We start from the raw sequence: 27688 nt of genomic DNA on the forward strand, positions 1-27688 counted from the left end.
GATTTTCCATCAGGCCGCTAACAATTTACAGCAGTGATGCAGGTTATATGTGATTTTGTAATCAACAGCTCAAAACATGCAAAACCAGATAACATGCAAAGTCATCATTGTCTCCCTTTGATGAATTATGCATGTTTAATGTATGTCAGTTTGTGTGTGTGTGTGTGTGTGTGTGTGTGTGTATGTGTGGGGAGGACTGTCCTCTCCAGAAATCCATGTGTGTGTGTGTGTGAGACTCCTGGGCGGGCTTACAGTAAGAGGCACGCTCCACATTACTGTTGCTCCAATTCACTTCCTGGGATAATCCTTAGCACGACAGAGGGAACGGCAGGTGACCTGGACCAGCAGAGATACAGTATGGGGCTTCATTAACAAACACACACACACACACACACATGTTTTATACACATTTTCACACACACACACAGAACCATCCATTCATAAATAATATCAATATGACCCTCCCTTCACCCTTCACTCCTTCCCTCCGCTTTATCTCCACTCCTCCATTGTAGCTTCCTCTCTTTGCCTCCCCTCCTCAACTCTTAGTGAAACATATTGTATCCCTGCTGCCTGAGAGTGTCATTCATCCATCGCCCCAAAGTCATCTCCGCCATTAACAGCAGTGTCTAATTAAACCTGTAAATGACAAACACACAGGCAGACGCAAACACAGGCCGTGCTCTAATGGCCCGCTGTAGCAGGAGACTGATGGGCAGCTGTCTCTTGTCCATCGTCTGTGCAGATCAACCTTGAGACAGAGGGACCTGGGGGACGTCTATTGGACCACTGAGATAACACTGGAAGGTTAGCAGAGCAATGATAATGAATGATTTATATACAGTAGCCTGGCAGTTAGATAAGTTAATTGATTCATTAATTGAGAGCAATATTGCCTTCTAACAAGGTGATGTTTTCACTGCAGTGTTTGGTATGTCTCACATATGAGTTCATCTCTTTCCAGATATTCATATTAGCAAAACAAAAACAGCGGGGGATACCGTGGAAACAAACAAGAGGTGTTTTTCTGTTGTTTGACTCAGGACCAAAAACAATTGGAGAACTGTTTCAGGCGGATCATATCCGACGTTATTATCCTCTTATTTGCATTCTATGAAAAATAACAAGGTAGTGGAGCTGTGGCTTATCTAGAGCTTTTGTACTAACCATTGTGGCATTAGCAGGCCTAATGCTAACTTGTTCATGTAGCCCACAACACTACATCGAGAGAGGGTGACAAAAATCAAAAGCCTTGAAAGTATTTCTCACTGAGAGAGAACAAGAGAGATGGCTTTATTGAATAACATTTCTGCTGACATCCCTTCCATCTATCTGTTTCTATTTGTTTCTCCCACTCTCATTCAATCACCAAAATCCACTCTTCTATCACTGTGTCCTGAAGGAACCTCCGCATAGAAAAAAAAAGCTAAAATCCATTTCCATATTAGTATGAAAATGTTAGAGTATTTCAGAGGAATTATCCCCTTCCACAAAACAGAATAAAACCCCTCTTATTCCCGCTAATCCTTCAAAGACTGTGATATTACCTGATAGGATGTTGTACAGTGTGAATACTATCAACAAGACATGCCGAAAATAATGTAAGCAGGTCCCCATTGTGGAGATTAGACCAAGCATGTCTCTCTCCCAATTTATCTCTTCCCTGAAATGTAACGCCTCGTTTTCTCTGTATTTCACCCACTCTCCCTCCTCTGTCCCCCAGATTGAATTATCAACCAACTCCAGGCTACTAGCTTCTTTTGCTTTGTCCCACAGTTTATAAAACAGTAGTAAAGTACAAATTGTGCAGGGCAGGGGTTAGTGAAGAGAAAGAGGTCAATTATGAGGGAGTAAAAGGAGAGTTTGGGGAACAACTTGTAAGTAAAAAATGTACTTAAAATGAGATTATATAGAGAGACAAAGTCCCTCCCCTTCTGGCAGACCAGCATGGGACGTTATTTGTGAAAAATACATACGCTAATTTGATCCTGTTTGAATTGTGCCATTAATTACACATATGATGTTTGTAAATTTAAAACAATTTAATCGCCAATTTTCCAAGTCAAGAAAGTCACATTCTCATAAAATATGTAATTAGAAGGACAACACACCCAAAAGTCACATGAGGGCTGTCATATCTGTCTCTTGCTGAAGCTACAATGCCTCTTTTGGAATTGACTAACTCTCCATTTGCATAGCTGCAGCTCTCAGCGTGGCCAGACTTATGGTGATTTTCACCTACTGTAAGACTTCAATTAAAAGCCTAGTCCCAATTAAATGCCCAGTCCCTTTTTCCCTGGTGTGGCTACAAATTTTGACAAATAAAGGCCTGTCTCAATTAGACACCTGGTCTGGTTGCCAAGTACTTTTTTTATAGAAGTACTTCAGATGTATAAAAGCAGGTTGTTAGCTACCTCAAATTATGTGTCCATTTCTCGAATACCCTGTAAGTTATTCATATCAGCTAGACCAAATGAATAATTCATAATTGTTATATTATCTGAAGCCTAAAGTTTTAAACAAATAATATTCATACAGATTCAAATAAACAATGTGATTGTATTTCTGATCTTTGCTGAGCAACAGTTTTATGTTAAAGGAATTAAAGGCCTGTCTCAAATATAGGCCAATTGATTTCAGTGATTTAAGTCCATTGGGCTATTTATTGAAGTCTTACGATATTTTAATACTTTTTTAGTCTGTCTATATGAACGAAGTGAAATATGCCAAGGTAACGGCCACACTGGTGTTGGTGACGTATATTGTGCAAGACCAGAGATATACATCAAAAAACTAAATGGATGGCACAATTTAATGGGATCAAAAAATTATTGTTTCAGACTGTTGACTACTGTACTTTTTTTTTCTCTAAATAAGGTCCCATGGGGGACATCTGAAGGGGAGAAACCTCACCTCTCAATGAAACAATTGTAATTTTTAGCTGTACAAGTAACTTGGGGTTCCGAAAGATGGCAAGGTCAGTCTGATGGTCAGTTGGTCATTAGGTCGGTCCCAGACTGTATATGATAATGGATGTTGTTAGCGTGATGTCACCCATTGGTTTTTGGATTGAATTTGGCACTTTGGCTGTCAGCATCTTAGATTCTTGATGTTTGGAAGAAAATGTGGAGCTGTGGAGGAGCGAAGGGTGGATCTGACTCATAATCTGTGATGATGCCTCGCAGACAGCCTGTCAGTCAAGCACCCATGCCCTCAATTATGCATAACTTTAAGCCTTAATAAGATATAAATGGGTGAGTTCTAAAAAAAATTCACCCCTTGTACAGTTGTCATGAATGTTGAAATTAGCTATAGAGACCAAAAGAGTTTTTGTTAACATTTTTATTTCTGCTGTAAAGTTGGCCATTTTAACATGGGTGTCTATGGGGATTGACTTGCTTTTGGAGCCAGCCTCAAGTGGCCGTTAGAGGAACTGCAGTTTTTAGAACTTCCATGTTGGTTTCATTTTTCAGCCCCGGAAGTTGTTCGGCTCACCACTTTGGTCCAAACTGAAATATCTCAACAACTATCAGATGTATTGCCACAGCATTCACAATGTTGTTGATATTCATGGTTCCCAGACAATTTATTTAAATGACTTTGGTGATCCTCTGACATTTTCTCCAGAAACACCAGCAAGTGTAAGTCACATGTACAGTGAAATATCTCAACATCTATTTGGTATATTGGCACAAACTTTGTAAAGAAATTCATGGTTCCCAGATGATGATCCCGACTTTCCCTCTAGCACCATAATGAGGGTGACATTTCTGTTTTTGAGTGAAACGTCTCAGCAACTGTTGGATAGATTGCCATGAAATTTAGTGCACAAATTCATGTCTCACTCATGATCCCTACATGTTTCTTCTCGCGCCATCATCAGGTCAAACCACTTTAAAATTTTCCTCTCATTCACCCAATCACACGCCAATGACAGCAGGCTACCATTAAAGGTACTGGTCTGACAGTCAGTTTAGTGTTTTGCCAGAGGACACTCACACACGTGGATAGAAGAAGCTGGTGATTGAACTGCCAATTCTGTGATTCGTGGATGACCCTCTTAAACAGTAGATTATTATATCCAAGCGGCAACCTCTAGGATTGAAAAATGAAGCCAACGTGGAAGTGCCAAAAACTGCAGTTCCTATAATGACCACATGAGGCTGGCTCCAGAAGCCAGTTAAAACCCCAGACACCAATGTTAAAATGACAACTTTACAGTAGAAATAAACATGCCTGGTGCAAAAAACAGTTCTGGTCTCTATAGCTAATTTCTCCTAACTGTTATCTAGACTTAAAGTTATGCATAATAAAGGGTGGGCTGCTTTGATTGACAGTCTGTTTGCAAGGCGACACCTCAGTTCATTCAAGTAACTCACGCATCATTGCCACTCCCCAGCTCCACCCTCTCAACGAAATGGTTACCTCGGGTCATTTATGGCTCCAAATATCCAAGATGGTGACGGCCAGAATGCCAAACTTGAGGCTTCAAATCAGGAGTCTACAAACTTATGAAATAGTCTATAGTCTATGAAATTTAATAAAAATTTCCTGGTACAGGATATAAATCCTCCACACTAGACTCACCCGCTGCAACAAACAAACCATACCTGCTGAAACAACAGCATGTTGACATTGTCAGTGTGAGCATGTTGCTATGCTGATGTTAGCATTTATCCCAAAGCTGCTAGCATGACTGTATTATTTAAGTTGTTTGCTTCTATATTATTTGTATCTTATGCTTAAGGACTTCATATGTTTTTCATTCTCTTGATAACAAGTGAAATCGGGGACCCAAAAAAGCTCTGGCTTTGTTTACCTACTTAAATAACTAATTCAGTTGCATTTTGAGCTACAAAACCCTCTGAGCACATTTTCCCACATTGTCATAAGCTAATCAGTTTTGTACATCAAGGCAAAGTAAATGGACCGGAAATAATCACCTGTAGGGTGACTGAGAACTTGATCGACTGACTGATGTACACTAAGCCTCGTCACAGTGTAACAAAGGAGCCTCATGTCATAGAGCAAAGTGCTCGGACTGTTTGCATGTGGTAATTGGTCCTAGAGAGAGGAAATCCCAGAGACTGAGCTGCAGGACACTCAAAGCCCCTCAAGTCCAGCGTTTTTTTTTTTCGGCTCTATACATATTGAACAGTTGAGTCAGGGGGCTAAGAAGATTATCACAATGGGATGAAGAGGCCGTAAGAGCCTTTGTGGCCTCAGTGTTGTGGGAGAAGCGCACAGTGAAAGTTGCCACCGCACTCCCAAGCCCTTAAACTGCTTGACCTTAAAAGCTCTGTTTATGAGCTCGCAAAGAAAAAGAGCTCTGAAATGACAAAGGCATAATAAATAGAAAACACAATTCATAAAATGGGAAAACAAAGCACGGCAAATATTGTAGTCAGAATTACACACAAAGAAAGAATACAAAAAAATGTTGTCAGGTAGCAGGTAGAGAATAGATGTCATTGCCTGAAGCAAAAGCTCCATTGTCTTATTTTCACTTAAAATGTAAAAATCCTCAGTGCACCTTCCTCATTCAGCATAGGATTATTTTGTGTGTGTGTGTGTGTGTGTGTGTGTGGTGAGAGCGACTGAAGCATTGAAATGACATGAAGAGTTATTTGGGCTGTAATGAAGCTGCTTAATGAAATCAGTGCCCTTGAAAGTTCTTCATCAATTTTAGCTCCCTTGCTCACTTGCTCGCACTCGCACCATTCCAGCCTGTCAGCTAATCCACGTGCGCGACACAATATTAATTAAACACAGCGTTTCCTGAAGTACTTAAGTGAAGCGCTATCATTGATAATGAGCAGGTTTAAAGGAGTCACATCCCTCCAAAATTACTTTTTAAACCGGCCTTATTAAGCAGAAAATGAGGCCCAAATCAGCCTACAAGCTCCTCATTAAAAGCCACTGATCCTTGGCCACGCGCATGTTCCAATGGTTTTAATTAGGCTAGCGCAAGATCGTCGGCGACAGGAAGTGCCATTAATCTTGTCTTTTCATTCAGAGAAGGGGGGGGGGGGGGGGGGGCGGGGGGCACAGCATGTTGCAGCCTCAAATGCCACAACAGAATGAGAAATAGAAAATCAAGTGGCATACTTTGAGTTGTTTTTCATTTGTGTAGATTCAGAATGAAGCAATGGAAATACACAGTTTTACATTTCCCTTCTGTTGAGACCTTTAACATCACTTTGTAATTACACGCCAAGTCTTCCTATTCAAGTGCATCACACACACACACCCACACAGACACACAAACAGGATGAAATGTGTCTTCATTTTCTCTGTGTGTGTTTATGAGTTGCACTCGCTGTAGAGAGGATGGTCCCGGCCCTGCCTGTCACACCTTCTCCGCATGGAGGATTATGGATGGCCAATTACATCGCTTTTGTCATTAATTAATGAGGATAACGAGCTCCCCCTGCTCCCCACAAAACCACGGTGCTCCTCAGCTGGTACTGAACAGGGAGAGGGGTGCTGGGCCATGTGTATGTGTCTGTGTATGTGTGTGTGTGTGTGAGAGAGAGAGAGAGACAACGAGGGAGAAAGAGTAACAGAGAGTAGACAATGTGAGTGAGGAGGTTATGGTGTGTACAAAAGGCTGAACACAGAGATGGTTGTTGACCTCAGGGCTTTGCATGTATATTTGTCCAGCGAGTTGAGGTGTGTGTCTATGTGTGTGTGTGTGTGTGTGTTTGCTCACCACCAGTCCTGTATCTGTGGGGGCCATTACAGAGATTAGGCAGTGCTACAGTAACGGATGCCCCTGATTGTCAACTCGCATCCTCTGTCAAGACAACAAGCTAAAAGGAGAAGAGTGAGAGTGATGGAAACGGGGGGAGGGACTGTGGAGGGAGGAGAAAACATGGAGGCATGTTGGCATGCTTTAGCAAAATGGAAGGGAAGTGGTGCAACAAAACTGGGACGTCATGAGATCTGTCTCCACACTCACAAAGAGCACCTATGGGAGATGATGAGCCGCCGCGGACCTGAGTAGGACATCATATTCAACAACCCCTCCTCCATCTCTGCTCCCTCCCACCAGGCCCAATTTGGCCCCTGCCACACTGTCTGGGTCTACCATGCATGGTGTCAGGTGCCTTGTGGCGATAGGCAAAACGCTTTGCCTGACTGCCATGTTTCGAGGGTTTGCGGCCATATGAGCACAAAACACACACACACACAATGCACAAAACACACAGACACATACAAACAGACATCCTGCTCTCCACCCCCCTTTGGAAGTCTGATTAACGAATGAAGGGCCCCGGCCCATCCCGCTGCACTTGCAGCAACGTCGCCCCGAATCACATGGCTCCTCGGAACCAACTGACTCACCCGCTCATCGCTTCCGACAAGGCGGGGCTGCGAGGGACGACAGAGTGTGATGTCATAGTGGAGCAGAGAAGTTGGGGGGTCCATGGGTGATGGGTGGGTGGGGGGTCCTTACAGTGCCACCGCCGGCACAAAAACACTGAGGCACTATCTCTTCCTCCACATCCTACGTTCCATCTTTCCGCCACCCCACACACACATGCACACACTCACTTGTTTAGCCCTATTGTTTATCTCACCTCCTCACCCCTACCCCCCGTCATGAACCTGCCCGGAACAACAAAATCTTCCATGCCACTTGGCCTCTACAGCCACAGCGATGCTTCTGTGAGCAAATTTTAATAACAGAAAAAAAAAAATTCAAATGTTTTATAAAGCCCCTTTATCCCCCACTGTAAGCATAATCAGAGCTGAAGTATGTTCATTTTCCTTCAAGGCCCCCTGTTGTAAGTACAGTCTGTGTGTGTGTGTGTGATGAAGTGCTACAATGTGCATCAGACACATGAGCTTGCACATAGAGAGAACTTAATTAGAGAAAACAGCGCTGTCAGATGCATTAGGCAGAGGTACGCACTTAAGGGCATATGGTTTTAGTACTATACCATCGGGTTGGAGAAAACCACACAAACATACCTCAAAGCTCTGAGCCATGCTAATGAAATCACTCCCTTTCTATCCCACTGAGAGCAAACACAAATGTTTACAGACATCACACAGTCTGTCCGTACTCCTGCACCACACTGGGCTGTCGTCAGAGTGCTGGTGCACTGACTGTGGTGCTGTGTGTTTGTCTGCATAAAGACTCTGTCAACAACAGACAATAGGTAAGAGTAAGCAGCAGGATGTTCTTTGTAATGTTACTATATCTGATATATTTTATCCTATTCTATATAGCATGAATTTGAGTCTAGCATTAATTCTATAACACTCCAACTCTCTTGTTTAGCATTTAGAAGCAGTACATAAACATTTAATAAAAGCTTGTGTCAACATCTATAACTCCTCCTGTGGGCAGGTGTGTAAAGAAACAACAATGTAGTAAAACACAGTTATAGTTATCTAAATGTCCTTGTAATGGAAGCTGTAATTGTTGACCAATATGAATTGTGCTCACAAATGTCTTTATATCTGCTCATGGCTACATTATAGTGTGTTGGAAGCCATTTATTAAGCATCTATATTTTGTATTTACATGCCAGATAGAGGGTTAAACAGTTTGAACTACATGGGTTGTTTAGTATTTTGTAAAACATCGCATATAACAAATTGCGGCAACAATGTGGCATGAACATTTCATTATAATTACAGGTGAAATTGTGGTTATTTGCAATGCTCCATCTGGTTGATGGTTGGTGTGGGGGTCAAAATGTGCCTTCATCCAACAAATCGATAAGATGCCACTTAGATATTTTATTGAATATTTTAAATGTGCATGATTGGCTTTCTCTATAAAATATATTGCTTTTTTTTTTTAAAGCATCATTTTGCCAACGTTTTTGAATGATTGCATTCTTTTCAAGTGTTTCAGACGGGCTCACTTGGTGTTTTTGTTTTTTACATCTTGACACACATGGCAGACTTTCTGCAGGGGCATGCCCAGGGCATACTGAAGCATTGATCTGTTTGCTTTGTTGCATCCAAAATTTGAATGTGTTTGTACAGTTCTAATTGAATTGCTAAAAAATCATCCTCTTGCATGTTTGTTTTAGTCTTTGTGTTGTATATTTGCCTGGTATAAACACACTAAATTGAGTTTCTGACCAGTTTCATTATATTTTATCTGCTGTTGTACCAGAATGCAAAAGCGATAGGAGGCATAAATTGTGTATTCATTTTTTAAAAATGAATTAAACTGAGAAAGTATCTCACTCTATTATCAAATCAAATGAACACTCAACACATATTACACAGTAACATAAATACACTGGGCACTTGGCAGGCTTTGCCACTTATTTAATGATATTGTTTTAATACTTAGCAGCCGTTCATCTAGGAAAAAGCAAAATACAGAAAGAAAACGTAGCTTACACATCTCTTAACTACATATTTATCTCTCTAAAGAGAAAGATGAAGATGACTGGTGATTTTATACACACACCATCCATTACTGGTGGGCTATAGGGTCAGGAAACACTAAACCATGTGACTAGCAAAATCACAAATCTGTCCTAACGTATAGATTTAGCCTACACACCAAATGACACACTGCCACCATGCACTCTGACGGCCATTAAGATAATAAGGTGACACAATAAAACATATATTTCAGCAGCTCCACATTAGAGGCCTATAGGGGACGGAAAGTGACCACTCAACCATCCGTGCAAAAAAAAAAAGGCAACCATCTCATTTATGGCAATTAGGCTGTGCAGGGACTGATGGAGCGCGTGGCCCGAGCCCCCACATCATCGGCAGCATTTGTCACATTTCATCCCCGATGCCCTGACTGTGTTGTGGGGCCTCAGACGAGACATGTGTCATCAGAGGGCCAATTTAAGATGCCATGGGTGGCCTGTTGTTGTGACATGCAGCTAAATTGTAAGAGAGACTAGGGTGGATCACTTAGTCACTCTCTGACTTGCATAAATAGACTGATCTAAATGTCTGGTCTGATGTCTTCAAAACCACATGTAGTTTGTGAAAAGCCAAATTAATGGAGAAAGGCTGATAAAAGACGAGTGCCAGAGGGGGTAAAAGTAATGATTTTTGTTGGTTTGGCACATTAAAAATGATCTTAAAACTTTGCGGACTGGGTGTGATGGGGAAAAACATTTTTACTAGTTTGAGAACTCAATATAATTTCTGCATAATCTAATTCAGCTCTGTATGGTATATACTGGAAAATAATTCCCCCTCGCTGGTGTTAATTTGCTCTAAAACACTGTAAGCATCTCTTACTGTTATCAAGCCAGGTGTTTTTATTCACACCAAGAAAATCCTGAATTTAAATATAATGATTAACCCAAACATTATAGCACCAACATCAGCCAAGACTAACATGCAAATGTGGACCAAGAAAGTGTCAGTATCCAGGTGAAGGTGACTGCTGTCAAAGGAGACAGTCAGTAGACAAAGAAAACACACACACAGATATGTTTTCAGGAATATAAATACCACTGTATTATTCTTTCCTAAATTCATCCACTCACAAGTCACAACCTGCAGAGCAAAACTGACCCTGCAACGTTCACTGAATTAAGTGGAGCGGGGAGACAGCAGCTGAAATCGTGTTAATAGCTTCCGGAGTATAAGAGCCCGCCAAGGAAGCCTGCAATCACCCAAATACCCAGAGACAGGTCGTGGGTGCCCCGGGCGGCTCGTGCGCCCTTCCCCTCAGCGCCACCGACCCCACTGCGTGCCAAACGGGCCCCACCAGGCCATGTGAGCTCGTTTAGACCCGGCTCCTCATGTCAGAGGGTCTCTCATGCAAGAAAAGAGAAGTTGCCAAGTCATTTTTAGGGAGGGCCAGTCAGAGGGTGAGAAGTGGAAATCATGTTAGCAGCGTGAGAGGCGACTGTTTGTTTGTCAGATTTTTTTTAACCACTACAATTTGCGGTTAATTTTCATGATTTAGTTTTTTTTTTTACATTAAAAGTGGATCAGTTTTATCAGTCTTAAACTATCACACATATTGCCCACAGCATAATAAACACAATTAGCAAAAATAAATGTTTGAAATAATTATATAAAAAAAGCAAATTAAATATGTCGTATGCAAACGTGGCTGGCATTTCACGTTTTATGTGTCATTTAATGTGCTCTTAGTGTGACAAAAAATGTCTGTTGAAATGAAGCAAACCGGGTCCAAGCATAGATATGTGTTTTAATTATAAAGACATATAAACAATATATGAAATCCATGTTGCAACACAACCAAAAAAACGCTTCTTCAATGTATAGGCTGTAGTTATATAACCATTAGTATAGCCGGGCTTGGAGCAAGTGATTTTCCACAGTTGTACAATACAATCATGTGAGAATGTGCCATAACTTAAATAAAAATTAAAAAAAAACCCAAACACATCGTTTCAGAAAATATATCAGCCAACATCACATGTGTTCCTCCACAGAGCATCAGTACAGTCAGTCGAGGGAAGTCCTTTCATGATTGCTGGGTTAATAAATCTAAAAGGTGTAATTAGGTCGCATTTCTTGGCATTTCTACTTGTCATGTTGGTAAATGTTGCATAGATTACAAATAAGAGCTGATAACTTAATCCTCCTAAAAATTTAATCAAACTCATATTTTGGACATGGCCTGTGGTGTGTGTAAAGTACGAGCGACAACTTCATCTTATAGGAAGGCCCAAAGTGTTTATTTTCTATGTAGCGTTTGTTAAATCTGGATGAGACATTGCAGTATAATTACTTAACCATATTTTATGCATTAGACTAAACTTGTTTTATTTTTCCACAGAATGATTTAAAAATAACTAGAGTGGGAGAGAGAGACGGACATGGGTGCAGTAAAGGTAAAAGTTCAGGAAAAGAGAATGAAACCAAATCAAGGCTTGTCGTTGCAGTGTTTGAAGAGACTCGACGGTGTCCCGGAATAAGTGGTGCACTTTTCGGCACAGGTGGCGAGTGCAGAGCCCGAGAACGGGTAGACGGCAGCCTGTCCAAAGGGCGCCAGGGCGGTGGGGATTGGTGAAGTTATGGTCTGTCCTTGGTTCAGATACGCCACCAGCCGCCTCATCTCCTCCAGAGCCTGAGCCTGCATGAGGATATAGTTCTTGGCCAGGAGGAGAGTGGCTATTTTGGAGAGTTTTCTCACCGAGGGGCTGTGGGCGTAGGGGATAACAGCGCGCAGGCCGTCCAGCGCGTCGTTCAGATCATGCATCCTCCTCCTCTCCCGGGCGTTGATGCTGAGCCGCAGGGACCGCTGCTCCTTGGACTTTTTGGCGAGGGGCCCCCCGGGCTTGTCGTCCCCAAATGACGAGCCTCTCTTCCGGGACTCCAGCGAGTCGAAGCCGTCCTCGTCGTCGCTTGTGTGCTCCCCGCCGCTCTCGTTGGACTTCGCGGTCTGCCCGGAGAGGAAGTCGGTGGCCGGTGTGAGAGGGAACCGACCGGGACTCCCAGCGCCGTGCGCGGGTCCGAACCCGAAGGCTGACTGGCCGTAGCGCTGCGTCAGGTCGAGGAGCGCGTCGTTGCTGATGGACTTGAGCAGGTTCTCTTCGCTGACATTCATTTTCTCTTCCAGAGCAGATTGTGACCAGGAAAAGTCTACTCTTCCGCTTGTTTCTCTACCGCTACCCTTTTTGTTTTGGAAACTGTATGCTGTAGTACTCACGTAGTTCTCTCCAAGAGTTGCTGTTTTCTAGGAGTCCCTCTCTTCCCTTCACTCCTTTCCTCTGTCAGTGCAGTGACTCTTCAAGAAGGAGGCTGTGAGTCTGAAGCTGAGCCTCTACGAGCGTTCACCTCCTCTGTACACTGCGCTCCCCCCTTGTTGCGCGCATAGCCCACGTTCAGCAACACTTCTCTAATTGTGCTCGCTGAGATCGGAGCGCTCGTGTCCCCCCTCGTACGGTCGGTTTCCTCTCGCGCGTCTTTCGTGCCCTCCCTCGCCTTGGGCAGATTGTGACTCGCGCTCTGCCCTGCTCGCAAGTTAGTAGGAGCAGGAGGCCCGCCGGGATTATCTGCCCGTCCAATCAGGGGGGCGTTTTAATTAACTCGGGATGAGCGCGAGTCTACTCCCAATTTCAATCATAATGTGATAATTGCAACGCAAACTGACACGCAGCCCAGCCTCACTGCTGCTACTGTATTGTGCACTGACATATTCAAACATGTTTCATTATAAGGCATTTAAACAAACTTAAAACAAGAGATATGTAATGATATTTTGCAGATGCAACCTGAGCTGGGTGCAAACCTTCATGTAGCAGCATCAGACAGGTAGGTGGATATAAAGCACTCACCTGTCTGAAGGAGATGTCTGTCTAGATCAGGAACACACAATGAGAGATCAAGAAGGGGAGCAGGAGGGCACAGACAGGATGTAAGGAGGTTGTGAGGTTTGAACAGCTGACCTCCAGACTCTTCTTTCTGGTGCAGACTCTTGGGGCTGTGCATGTAAATCACAGTGATAGGTTGGCTTTACTGCTCTGGACAGATCAATAAGTTTATCTTTTCACCTTGCATGCAAGCAGAGTCAGCACTGGCACCAAATGCTCAATGACAAGTTACACTCAGTCACCTTTACAGGCAGCATCTTACACTGGCCAGTCAGTAGTGAAGGACAAATGGCTTCAAAGTTGCCTTCACTGAGTCATAGATCATGAACACTACAAGCTGCTATTAGTACATTTTAAGACTATCATATAGGCCACCTACAGGCTTTTGCACCTGCACATATAGTAATGCCACAGGCGATACAAAGTGTTAAGAAAACTGAGTAACCCCCTATAGGCCTAGTGAATCAGTGGATGTATGTATAAGAACCCAAACCAGACACAACAGGTAGTATAATAGCAAACCTTTTCAAGTAAAAGGTCTCCTGAGGCAAAGAAACAGGTGTCCTAAGCGTGAAATTCAATAGAGAAGGTGAGGCTGCCACTCAGTGTCCAGTACGGAGCATTACACTATGACGATGTTCCACGTGTGATCAACTACTCCAGCTCAACTTCACATCTGGCTTCCTGCAGGTTCAGTTTCTTGCAGGTTGTAGTCCACAGTGTATTCTTGGGGAAATTGTTTGGGTGATGGTGCCACCTTGTGGATCTGAGGTTAACACCAACTTGATGTGTGTTCCTTTTTGAGACCATTTGTAGTCCCCCCTCTGTTATAAATACATGTGTTTCACTTACTCCTATTGGTGTTTGACCTTCACTGTACAGAGTGATGTATGTGAGACACCAGAAAGCTGTTTTCACATTCACCTGTTGAAGGAGAAAAGTTTTTTTTGCCATTGTTGCATTCATTTTTAGTAACCACTTATCCTTGGGGTCGCAGGGAGCTGGAGCCTATCCCAGCTGACATTGGGCGAGAGGCAGGGTACATGCAAACAGGAAGATAGGACGGGGTACAGATTAACATCATATAACCACTGTGCAATCTACAACTATGTATATGCTTGATTATGCTGATATTGTACATATGCATCCTTCTCTCTGCACCTTAAAGCCTCTCGACTCAGTGTTTAACAGTGCGCTGTGCTTCATCTGGGTGATACATTTCTCACAAACTGTTGTGTCTTATATGAAATGGTAGGATGTTCCTCCTTAACACACAGAAGGGAGCAGCACTGTATGTTGTTATTTTTATAAGGCTCTCCTGCAAAAACTGCCCAGTTACTTCTGCTCTCTGGTTGCATTTAAATTCAGTATCTAGCAATAATAGGTCTCAGGACATCCTAACATCCACTGTACCTCTAGTTCACACTAAACTTGGAAAACATGGCTTCAAACACTATGCTGCATACAAATGGAATGAGCTCCAAGATGTTTAAGTTACATTCTCTTATTCCATGTGGACATTTTAAAAGGTTGTACTTATGTGTTTGCAATCACACTTGTAATTGCATATCTTAAGTGTTAACATTTCTCTGTATTTGAACTGTTCATGTTATTTTTGTACACAGGTCTCTCTTGAAAAAGAGGTTCTGATCTCAACAAGAATACCTGTTTAAATAAAGGATTAAAAAATAATTATAGCTGCTGCGCAGTGATGGGTCGGGTCCGGGCATTTTTAGACAATTCTGAGCAACAAGCAGAAGAATTGGAAGACATTTAGCAACACAATCTGCCTTTTGCATCAGCTGAGGCTTGAACTAACAACCTCTGAGACTAAGAATCAATTTCTAGCTCACTGAGCTAATTAGTCAGTGACAATTCATGTGTCGCTTCACAAATTGACTAAGCCAGATGTGCAGGTTTAGCAGCCGTCCATGCATGGAAAAGCAGATTTCAAACCACTGTAAAAAATTCAGTTATCAAAACAAAAATCTGAAAATACACAAATTGCATCTAGACAGCATGGAGATGTTGGTAATTTATTTTAACAATGATCGATTTGCTTCATAAGTGAAAAACTGATGTTTAAAATTGCCATTTTTACATTGACTCCAATTGTTCACATTAGAGCAAAATTCAAAATGCTGAAATTTGCCACCCATCATCTACCATGACTCTAGAATTTTTTTTCATGACCATTGAAGATTTATTTAGCAAGAATTTGCATGTATATGTTTACAGTACTGTTTACAGTTAAACATTTTGATGCACTGTAGGCTCAATTTTTGATAAATTAAAAATCTGAGAAATGTAGTTTGTGTAGGACAGTCTGAAGATACTCTGTAGCAAGTTTGGTGTCAATTGAGCAAAAATTGTGAGGGGAGATAGGTTTAAGAAGTTTTACACTTTTTAAAAAAAAAACAGAGTGATGAACTTCATAATTTTTAATAGGTTTAAATGTACAAAAGTTTCTTCAGTATTGGGGCTACAGTTTGATGAAAGTTGTGAAGTTGTAGCACATATGGTTGATTTGTTATGAATTTTCAAAGTTTTGAACTTTAGATGCTTGCTGTAGTGCCACCATCAGGACTATTGGCTTGAGTTGAGCTGAGGACATCTGGCATGAGACTGGACCTTTGTGCAAAGTTTTCACCCATAGGAAGTATGATTTCTTCGGAAGAAGAAAGAAGAAAGAAGAAGAATACCTAGGATTACAACAGTGTCCTGGCAGCTTAGCTGCCCGGACCCTAAATATAGAATGCAAGAGATTAACTGTAGATGTGCAGGGAGTGCAGTTGCATTGGGCCCGTGGGGTGGAGGGTCCTGTAGAGAGAGCGGGCCCTTGCAAGTGACAGATTGCCACCTTGAATGTGTTCAAAGAGGAATGATAAAAACAAAAAGAAAAAAAGTTCCTAATTTAAAAATGGTGCTGTTTGCCATATGTGTCCTTAAAAAGGCAAACCCACCTCCTTTCTTATTTTTTCTTTACTATTTTTATAAAATCTACAAACTACAAAAACTATTCAATTAAATGATTAATTCTCTTTGATATTTTTGTCAGATATGCAGTGATGGCTGCCTGGTAATATGTATGTTGATGCTGTCCAATGTCAAGTTTCTTTTTATGTCAAGACAATACATGCACAATTGCGTGGACAAAGGCCTGTCCTAGCTTACTTACACCATTGTATTAGTGATATTTGTGGCAGCAGGAAAAATAGTAGTGTGTTTATGTGTGTGTGTGTGTGTGTGTGTGTGTGTGTGTGTGTGTGTGTGGTCCTATTTGTGTTGTTGTGTATGTTTATCAATGTACATAAATGCTATTTGTTTGAGTTTGTTGCTGTTAAATCTCAGTTTAAGTTGCATGATTTCAAGGCATCACAATGTGCTACTTATACAAGTGTGATGCGGAAACATGACTTATTAACCATAAACCATATCAGACACAAATATTTATTCAAAGCAACTTGTGGTTCTATTAAAACTTTGATGTTTTATATAGAACCCCAATGAACCTTTGTTTTCTGACTATATTTGTTGTACCTATTTATTATATTATAGCATTTTTATAGTACCCTTTTCATGTTTTACTGTAAATCTTCTATTCTATATTTATGTTTGCAGTACTTTGCCTCTATTTCCTCTTTATAAGTTACATTATATTTATTTTATATGCCCCAAAACACCAGAGTAAATTCCATGTAAGTGAGTGTAGGCAAAGGTTTTTTTGTGACCACTGATCTTCTTTCCTAATGTAATTATTATCGTGTATGCAAATGGTGTTATTATTTTTGAGCCTTTTCTCTTTTTCACATCACGTGTAAGTTACTGCACTTTGCATTGCCTCAAAAACCCACTAATAAAATAGTGATTAGCAGACTTTCATTAAAGCTGACACATCCCGCTAATTGGTATTTAGCTCATAATGACCTAATTGTTCAGCTGTCACTGTAATCGGGATGTAAAGAAGCCATTGCCTGAATTGTTAAACAGTCAGAGGCACAATCACGTCTGAATAAGATACTGTTCATACTTGTTATACAATACATGTGCTTTACATACCAGAGATGTGGACTTAAGTCCAGTGACGTGGAGTTGAGTCAGACTGGAGTCACAAATAGGATGACTTTTAACTCAACAAAATCAAAAAAGACTTGACCCTGTGACGCCCCTTCCACTGTCTTGGAGGATGTTCTAGCCACCACATCAGGGAGCTGGCTGAGATGGAAGGGTCGTTGCCTCGATTGAGCTCACCTGGGCCCTCCAGGCGATAAATGTTGCCTTATATTTTCACTTGCTCACTCCCTTCCTGCAGCAGATATCCACCTGGCATCATTGCTTTTGGTTTGCACCCTCAACACCTCCACAACACACCTGACACACCCATGCATGGCTTTCATTACTGACTTTGCTGACCTACACACTCTGTTGGTTATTGAAGTTAATCTTAGTTGAATAAATTATGCATGTTTTAACTAAATCTTTTGTGTGGACTCCCTACTTGTCACATTCATTGAGCCAGTTTGTGACAACTTGGACTTTAACACCAATGATTTGGGCCTTTTACCTTGAAAATGCCTGACAACTTACCCCAAACCCAAAGATTAAAAAACATGTTAAAAAGTGTGCTACAAATCAATGAATTTCTCTTCATTTCCTGAATCATTTAACATTAAGGCCATTCATTCAAGTCAGCGCTTAATCCATCAGATCCACTTTGAACCAATTCGACAACATCCAATCAAGCTGCAGGAAAGAACCAGGAAGACAAGCATTATGTTACTGAGCACCAGCTGGAAAAGAAATGACACCAAAGTAGTGGCATAAGGTAGTTATGACGGGCCCCAGTGCATGCTGTTATGATGGGCCCTAGTGCACACTATCATGCACATATTGTCACATGATCAGAGACTTGACATTGGATAACATCAACAGACATATTACCCAACAATCATCATTACATATTTGTATATAACAAAGAACACCAAGGAAAATAAGAAATCATTAATTTAACAATTTTAATAGCTGATTTATAGTTATAGAATAAGCATATAATTTTGTTATAGATGGTATTGACTATTTTACAAAAATAAGAAAAACTGAACATGACACAGATCGGTTTGCCATTTTCAAGGGCATATATAGCTTATTGCACTGTTTTTAATTGAATGAGAATTCTTCTTTGAACACAGGCATATTTTCTTTTCTTTTTTAAAGATTTTTTTTGGGGCTTTTTGCCTTTAATGAACAAGACAGAGTGAAATGGGGTGAGAGAGAGAGTGGGGGCTGACATGCAGCAAAGGGTTGCAAGTTAGAGTTGAACCTGCGACTGCTGCAGCAAGGCATTGCCTCTGTACATGGGGCGCTGGCACTATCCACTATGCTACAGACACCCTGAACACAGGCATATTTTCAAGATGGCAATCACTCATAAGATACCATTCATGCAACAGCACTGCCTGCACTCTTTATACTTATACCCCTGTACCGAAGACAATTCCACAGTTGAGGTAGAAAATAATAGACGGAGACACAACAACTTTCATCAAACTTGATTTTACAAATGTAAACAAATGTTTAAAAAGCATTCATGATTTTGATAAATTTAATATATTATTAGTCTGTTCCTAAAATTGCATTATATTTGATGCTTTGAAGAGCACATTATGACTTGTGTAGGACTCAGGACTTGACTGCAAAGACTTGAGACATACTTGAGACTTGGTTTCACCTCTGCTACATACCTCTCTGGCGCCTTACATGACATCCTGACCTGATTTACGCCGTAATAATCGTCAAATGTTTTAATGGGTATAGTTGACTCTCATTATCGATAGCATTTGTATTTAATGTGTTTCAGTGTGTTCAGTGTAATTTCTCTGTGGTTGTGTGTGTGTGTTCATCAGTGCTGAATACAGTCTCGCCGTGAACCAGACAGCAGAAAAACACCAAACAAGAACATAAAAATATGGGATTGATTTTGTGAGAAAAAGCAACACAAGATGAATGCATTCATACAGGAGCGATCAATAACAACAAAATGAAAACAAAACAGGAAGATGACGGCAAAGGTTTGAATTTATGCAAACAATAACTGGTCAAAACAACCAACATGACGTAAAACACACAAAAAAATCACTCTCAACACCATGACTAAAAGCAGTCTGATTGAGAAAAGAAAACAAACATACAAAACTAACACTATAAATAAAAGCATGTGAAACGTATTTTCGTCTGTTAGTAATTACACAAGGTTCACTCCATAAAAAAGTCAGTCGGCCTTTTTCACAGTTTTGATTTGTCATTGAAGGAAAAGAACAGGTGTTACTAATAACATTAACGATGGCCCGTTTTATTCAAGCATCTCGTTAAGCCGTGATAGTGTGAGAGTGAGCCAGCATGCACATCAGGGCCCTGAAACTGAAGCAGCTAATTGGGATTCAGCTGTTAACATTTACACCTGTGCTTTACTATGAAAAGGCCTATTATCCTAAATGTAGAGTAGAGAACAACATAACACAGCATAAAGATTTAGTGCAGCCTGAAGAGGTGTAGCATGAGGCTACTTTTTACAATACTCAAGCTCTGACCTTTGACACCAACAAGTAGCACTGGAAAAAATTTTACAACAGCTAGCTGGTTAGCTATGCTAACAGCATGCAATTTTGATCATACATTTTCATGTTTGAGATGCTGCTTGACCTGAGAGGAGAGTGTGAAGGAATTTTTGATCATAAAGAAATGTTTGATTCAGTGCCCTATAAGAATGTTTAATTTGATTATACATGACAATGACATGTATTTGACCTCAGAAACACCAGTGCCCTTCACACTCATCTGTTTCATTTTGCAAGACTCCTGCCTGGAAGATAAGACGTCGACCTTGATGATGTTGCAGTAACACACACACTTTGTCTGACTCTCATTATTGATACGAGGATCTGAATAACGTGAATAACGTAAAGCAGTTTCACATTGTGAATCAGTGTTTCTCCTACACTGTTTGGCATGTTTCAGATGGGTTGCTCGCCCAGCACCTGCTAAAGTGTGCTCACCTTTTTGTCTCTGATGATCAAATGTGTGCTCACCTTATTTCTAAACCAGACGTTCTCTTCCTCGCCCAAACAAATTGACCTGCTGATTTAAACAGGTAAAAACACCGAATACAGCAGTTTCATGTTACAAATCAATATTCCTCTGACAGTGTTTGGCGTGTCAGAGATGCGCGGCTAGCCTAGCACATGCTAATGTTTGCTCATCTTTCTTCTCTGATAACTTAAGATCCAGATGTTGAGGCAGTTTTTACCAGGAGCTGAATTATCCGCAGAGGTCTCCTTCTGTCCAAAACAAATGAACCCAGTGGTTTAAACTGGTGAAAACAGAGAATAAAGCAGTATCACATAAAAACATCTGTGTTTTTCCAACGCTCTCATCTTGGAGGGGCTCCATTATGTAGATTTAAATGGCTCATTCTGCAGAAAACAAAACAATTCTTATTTTGAGATGATCATAAACTAATGAAAACACAGTTATAACTATTATATAGGCTACAATCTCTGCCCACCTAACCCCCCAAATCCTGTATACTGGACCTTTAACATCAACATATCCATATTCAAATATGTGCCTCCAGCCACTGGGGTGTTTAAGGCTCTTCTGTACATGTGGCTTGATGAAGAACAAGGAGACAAAGTTTTAACTGACTGCAGCAAAGAGTTTTCTTTTCACCACCACAGGATGATGAGCAATACTTCAACCAGCAGATGGCAGGAAAGCCCATCAGTTGACAAAATACTTCAGATGCAGAATGGAATCAGTCAGATGTGTATCAGTCAGACAAAACAATTTAGTATAGGCTGAGGTTTTTTTTTCATATATATTTATTTTTAGTTTGTACAGCGGATATCTTGATTTTATACAATAATCATGTTAATCTAACTGTGGCACAATAACAACAGCAATTTGTAAACAAGATGCAGACAAAAGAAAGGCATCACTGTCTACACTCTCTGAGCGTCTGTTTAATGAAAATATTCTCAAGCTAAATCAACTACTGATCCACAGTAAGAAAAGTATCCAGTGCAGGCAGTCATGGTACATTATGATCACATCCCCTAGTGTTCGACTGACAGCACTACAGTCGTCACCTTTCTCCAGGGGGACTGAGCACTAAAAGCTTCTGATTCACAGAGAATGGAAGAAACGCAAAAGTGTCAACACACCAACTAATAATACATGATGCTTTTAAAGCCTGCGCTGCTGCTCGGCGTCGCCATGGCAACTGCAGGCTCAGCTGCCATACAATGGTGGCACTCCACATTTGGGGGGGGGGGGGGGGGTTACTTTGCAGTGACAGGAGAGGACCACCGTGGGGCAGAAAAGTATTTTCTATGGCTGAGAATATGGCGGCGCTGTCAGATTTGACAGGAACAATGCATGTGTGCACAAATGTGTATATAAATACATGCATGCAGACCCGTACTGTACTGTCAAATGTGCTGCATCAACCTTACACTGTCACTGTTGATTGTGCTGTTTGTTCTGTGGCTGCAGTGGAATGAGAACATTGTGTATGAACTGTACACATGCTTTAGTGTTAGCTGGTGTTGATATTCAAAGTTGCAGCAGGTCTTGATTATTGCTAATATGTTTTATATCGAGACCCAGCAGGATCCAAACATGAGGGTTTTCTCTCCAGGCTGTCTCTCATATCCTAATTTTCAACCCCTCTCTCTGTCTGACTCTCTCCCCCCTTTCTCATACATACACTCCTTCTCTCTCTTTCTCCCGCGCTCTCGGCCCCCCCTCTCTCTCACACACACACATCAAAGTGCTGCTCTGAGTAAAGATGGAACAGGCTCCTTTGATCTCTCCCTGCCGGCTCTGATTAATGTGTGGATTTACAGTGCAGACCTACAGGGACCTGGCAGCCATGACACTCTTCTGCTGCGCTGGAATCTAGTTTTCCTCGAAACCAATCACAGCACTTGATTTTATTCATCGCTCCAATCACGACGCTTTTCACACAGGCACTCACAAAAGAACGAAACAAACCAAACGTTCACACTCATTCGACCTCAAGCGCCCAACCCAAAGTCTCCAAAATCCCACCGCTGTCACAAATCACAGGCCGGCATACGCTGTACCTGCCCAATCAGAGAGACTTCACAAAGTCTGCTTTGTAAAAGCCTTTCCACCCAATCCAAACCCTTTGCTTCATCTTAGAATAAACAGAAAGTTACATGAGAAAGATGAAGACTAGTGTGGTACATGTTTAATTCAGCCAGTCTTGGCAGTCATTTGAAATGGTGGGTACAGTGTTGGTGTTTGGTGGGAGGCTTGCTGACGATGGTGGAGCAAATGTTTAGCATCGAGCATCAAAGGAAGTGTTTGCGCGGCACACATTGTACATTGTGCATTGCACATTGCACCCACGTTTCATCACAAGCCAAGCCGAAATAAGTAAACAATGTACCCACTCTTTTCTCTGTCTTTGCTCTTTTTTACCCCAAACCTCTCTCATCCATGTCTCTCCTCACTCCTTATCTCTTTTCTTTCCATTTTGTCTCCCCTCACTGCAGTGCAATGCAGATTTTTCACAGGGTGGAGGTATGGTAGAGATAGGCGGGGTACCATGAATAATTGTTGAAGATATTTTTACTCTGACCCACTTTGGAGTCCCTTTCGCCCCCCTTAAAGGTGCCGCAGCCCTACTCTGTCTTAAGTCAACACAGGATGTTAAAAAGAGCACCACAAATGCATGAACCAATTCACTGGTGAGTTGCGTGGTCTCCACTGCCATATCAATCTCTACAGCTATCTTAGAAACATTTGACTTGTTCATAACCAGTATTATTAGCCCAAGCATAGAGTCTTCTTACCTGCGTTACCCACTCACAAGCGTTTTTGAAAAACGTTTTGGACTACTTAATGGATTGTGTAAAAGGGAGGGGTCCAGTAGATGTAGCAGCTAGCCATAAGATAGCAGGATCAAGCTAAAGTAAAGAAACCCAGAAAATAGCAGGCTAACAAGTACTGAGATAAGTGTCTGACTCCTGTACATGAACAAATCTAGCCAGTCCTGCAGCCCCAAACTGGTCTCTGCTGTGTTTTTCGGCATACAGGCTGCAGTTCGGCATGTACAAGAAGTGTGGATGGCAGTGAGCATGCATGAGAGCTGGTATCAGCAGCAGCCAAGTCGAGTCGAGTACATGGGCTTGTAGAACTGAACAGTCTCAGCAGAGAGCTCATACAGCAGGAAAATGTGTCCATCACTCACCAGGCCAGCCATTAGGAAATATGGACAGGGGCATAAGTATTTCCAAACTGGGCCCCTTATTCACACCCATTCCAGCGGAGTGGTGCATAGGTCTTTGCTTGCCCCCCCCCCCCATGGGCCTCGAGCTGGGGTTATTTTAACCCCCTGTGACGGCAGGCCTGTCAGTTACCACCTCCACTGTTAAAGTATATCATCGTACAGTACATAGTGAGTTTGTGATGATGCTTTAGAATGTAGCACTTCTATTTTGATTGCTGGTCGTTAGTTTGGTATCATAAAAGTCAAGTAGGCAGGAGAATGTGAGAGCAACGTCTGTGTCAGTGGTATCAAACTCAAAAAGATTTGTTTGTTAACTGTTAAAACCTCATTTAATATCCCATTGACATTTATCATAATGTCAGTAGCTCCAATCCTGGAACAGAGCCCTACTGAACAGTGGGCTACACAGTGTTTCACCTCATGTGCCTAGATAAGAGCTGTTTCTTTAAATTACAGATCTAATATAATTTATTCAAAGGTTGCATTAAAAGTATACTATGCAGGGCATTGTTGGTTACTGTTTGTAAACATGCTCACCAGCAAAAGTGAAAGTCAGACCCAGGCAAACCCCAGGAAGCATTTCACCTTGCTATATTTCTTTTCTGTTCTTTTTCTATACAGTGCTTTGTCCATGATTTTCTCTTGGATGTGGGCTGCTTACGGGCACGTGGGCACTGCCTTTTTATACAGTCCTGACCTCACCTGTACACAATGCCCTGTATTCCCAAACACAGCAAAATCAGAAGAAAATAAGAAGATACAGACAGAGGGTGGAGTCTCTGCAGATAAATACTTGGGATGAGCGGGTACACCATTATCGGTATCTGTATTCGGAATGGGCGGGGTTTATGCCAGAGGTGGATGGAGTTTAAATCGAAGGTGGGTTGGGCCTAACTGGACGTTGTTATTTTAACCCTGAAATTTATGTTGATTAATCCAAAGTTGCAATATTTATTACCTATGAGAAAAGTATTTACAGAACAGTCTTAGAATTGAGCTTCAGATCATTTTTTATCACAAGAAAAATAGATTAAACACAGCTACCCAAATGAGGATTGTCCTTCATCATGAGTACAGATAATGACACATTTTACTTGTATGATACTCGTACTGATACCCTGATAAATACCTCACCACACACTTCTAGTGGGTCGTAAATTATGATTGAGAGGGATCACTTCTGTGTGAGCCGATGGATTTTTTTTTAAAGAAAATCCTGCATAGTAGCGATATCTAATGTGATAGTATATCTAATATTGCAACGTCTCTGAGCAAAGTCCCTCTGTATGTGTTGTAATCCAAAGCTCACTGTTGTTGTGGTTGATGGTCTGGCTGTGCATGCATTTTGGTGCATGTAAGTTCCTGTGATTGCTTGTGTGTGTATCCCACTGATATGCTCATCACCGCTGGTTTACACTGCACTCACATGATGGTTACCACTGATATCAGGACAGCAGCAAACCCGCCCTTTGGTTTCTGATTGATTTACACTGTTAGCTCTGTCAGCACTGTTGTCAATGTAAGCACTGTCCGCACCGTTAGCACTGTTAGCTGGCTGGCTCAGCCACCTCCATGCTGAGAACCATGTGCAGAGAACCTGAAACAAACAATCACAAATCCACTTTTAGTGTCATGATGCTTTAATATCTCTTTTTTTCATGGCCTTTAATGAACAACATTTCCCATAAGCCCTAAACTTTATGGCTTGATGGAGGAGGTAAGTCGAAGGGTGAATAGAGGGGCCGCAGTTATCTCAGACATGTCTGTAATAAAATCAGGACAGAGCTGTGGAAGTTTTTTAGTCAGCAGACATTACTGCTAAAAAGAGCAAAAAATGACATTAGAAGAGTTTTGGTGAATGTTATGGCTATGAACAAAACCAAGTTACGACGACCCCAGTAATTAATGCTGTTAGGACTGTGAAGAACTTTTTTGTTTATATTTAAATCCTCAGTGTGTTCAGTAACAATGTCCTGACCATCATGGAATCCAGCTTCCAGTTCACATCCAGTGTAAAAGTGATTATAGGCTCCTTTGTCCGCACCAGTCTCTGGAGGGCCGAGGAACTCTTTTGAAATGTTGGCCAATTTTGTTGCTCACCACAGAGATTGGACACACACACACACACACACACACACACACACACACACACACACACGCATGGGTGAAGGCATTCATATGTGGAGGAGATGAGAAATAGTGAAATATACTGTTCCTTTTTCAATGATGTTGGTGATAACAGAATTATGGGCTCAAGGTGAGGCGGGTTTATTTGTATAGCTCTTTTGAACAACCAGGTAATTAAAAGTGCTTTACATAAGACATAAAAGGTAAAACAAGAAACACGAGGCAATATAAAAAGACACATTTAAATAGGATTTAAAAAGAGAAAAATAAAACAAGAAAAAATGAGCTAAAACAGAGAAAAACAGATAAAACAGGAGAATAAAAATTACAGTGCAGTTACAATATATAAATAGAGCTGAGAGATTAGCAGACTTCAAGTTTTTTCCAGATATGTGGCGCATAAAGCCTGAATGCTGCCTCTCTGTGTTCAGTTTTGACTCCTGTCCCAGGTCTGGACAATTGTATGCTGGCCATAAACCATTCAGTGCTTTATAAACCAACAACAGAATTCTAAAGTTAATTCTTTGACACAAATCACACAGTACTGATGCGACTGATGTGGGTTTTTAACTACACGAAGATTTCTTTCTTTGGATGCAGTCTTTCAAGGTCCAGTGTGTAGGATTTAGTGTCATCTAGCAGTGAGGTTGCAGACTTGAAACTTTGTGTGTGTAGGAGATCTACTGCAGCTGATGCGAAATGGCTAATGGTCCTCTCTAGAGCCAACATTTGATTTGTACACTCTGGGCTACCGTAGAACAACATGGAGGACTCCATAGGAGAGGACCCTGTGCAGATATAAACAACTCATTGTAAGGCAACAAAAACACAACAGTTCTGATTTTCAGGTGATTATAAACTAATAAAATATAGTGATTAATATTATACGCCATTTCTGCCAATAGATGACCCTAAATTCTACACACTGGACTTTCAACGTTAGCAACTGAGGCTGACCAAAAACAATTATTTCAGTTTTAACTTTGTTTAACTGAAGAAAATATTTCCACTTCAAATCTCTGATTTATTCAATGCGCCTACTCAGTGCTTACAAGATACCATAGTCATCTGATGATACTGTTATATAAATCTCTGTGTCGTCTGCATAATTAAGATAAGATATAGTGTCGGAAATTCAGAGCCTATGAGTTGTCTGGATACAGTTCTCAACATGGAAGAGGCTGAGCCAGCGGCTAGCAGATAATGGTGCATGATAATGATAATAATAATAATAATAATAATAATAATAATAATAATAATAGTACATTTTATTTAAAAGGTGCCTTTCAAAACACCCAAGGTCACCTTACAACGTAAAGGTTTTAAGAGGGGATTTGAAGGAGGTTATGCTGTCAGACTGTCGAATTTGTGGAGGTAGGGAGTTCCAGAGCCTGGGAGCAGTGCAGCTGAAAGCCCTGGTATGAGATGGGAATGGTCAGGAGATCAGCAGAGGGAGAGTGCAGGGAGTGGGAGGGCGTGTACTCCTGGAGAAGGTCAGAGAAATAGGTGGTGGCTGTGGAGAGCTTTGAAGGTGAGCAGCGCTGAACGATGGCAACAGTGCTGACAGAGCAAACAGTGCTAACGACGGCATCCTGATATCAGTGGTAACCGCCATATGAGCACAGTGCAAAGTGACAGCAATGGGAAATAGCTGGATACACACATATACCAACATGCACGCGTGGCCGAACCAGCTCACTAGAACAAATCAGACAGAAACTTAACTTCATACTCCATTATATCTTTACACAGCAAGTAGTAGTTTGCTGCTATGTTAATGCTCTAAATGTTGCATACAGCTCCTTTAACGAGAGCAGTGTCAGTGCAGTTGTTAGAGGCGAAGAAGGTGTTCAGTTTACAAAAAATGGCCTATAATTGTTCCTTTATCTGTTGTCTAGATTATACTTTTTTGAAGAGTGGCTTAATAACAGCAGTTTCAGGGCCTGTG

General features: G+C 41.4%; 1 protein-coding gene and 1 long non-coding RNA gene across 2 annotated transcripts in view; both read right to left on the reverse strand.

Moving 5' to 3' along the window:
* The window catches only part of LOC117257848 (uncharacterized), a 31549-nt gene extending 14026 nt beyond the window's left edge, over window positions 1-17523 (reverse strand). Inside the window, exons 1-2 of the long non-coding RNA XR_004501734.1 lie at window positions 17358-17523; window positions 13263-13408 (exon numbers count right to left, since the gene is read on the reverse strand). This is a non-coding gene — a long non-coding RNA (uncharacterized LOC117257848). The remainder of the gene's footprint in view (window positions 1-13262; window positions 13409-17357) is intronic.
* On the reverse strand, window positions 11148-12955 carry bhlhe23 (basic helix-loop-helix family, member e23). Its single transcript, XM_033628195.2, has one exon. It carries the CDS (start codon window positions 12530-12532, stop codon window positions 11849-11851), a length of 684 nt encoding a protein of 227 aa, XP_033484086.1. The 5' UTR covers window positions 12533-12955; the 3' UTR covers window positions 11148-11848.
* Window positions 17524-27688: the final 10165 nt, after the last annotated feature.

The sequence above is a fragment of the Epinephelus lanceolatus genome, chromosome 8, assembly GCF_041903045.1.
Source record: "Epinephelus lanceolatus isolate andai-2023 chromosome 8, ASM4190304v1, whole genome shotgun sequence".
Classification (NCBI taxonomy): Eukaryota; Metazoa; Chordata; class Actinopteri; order Perciformes; family Serranidae; genus Epinephelus; species Epinephelus lanceolatus.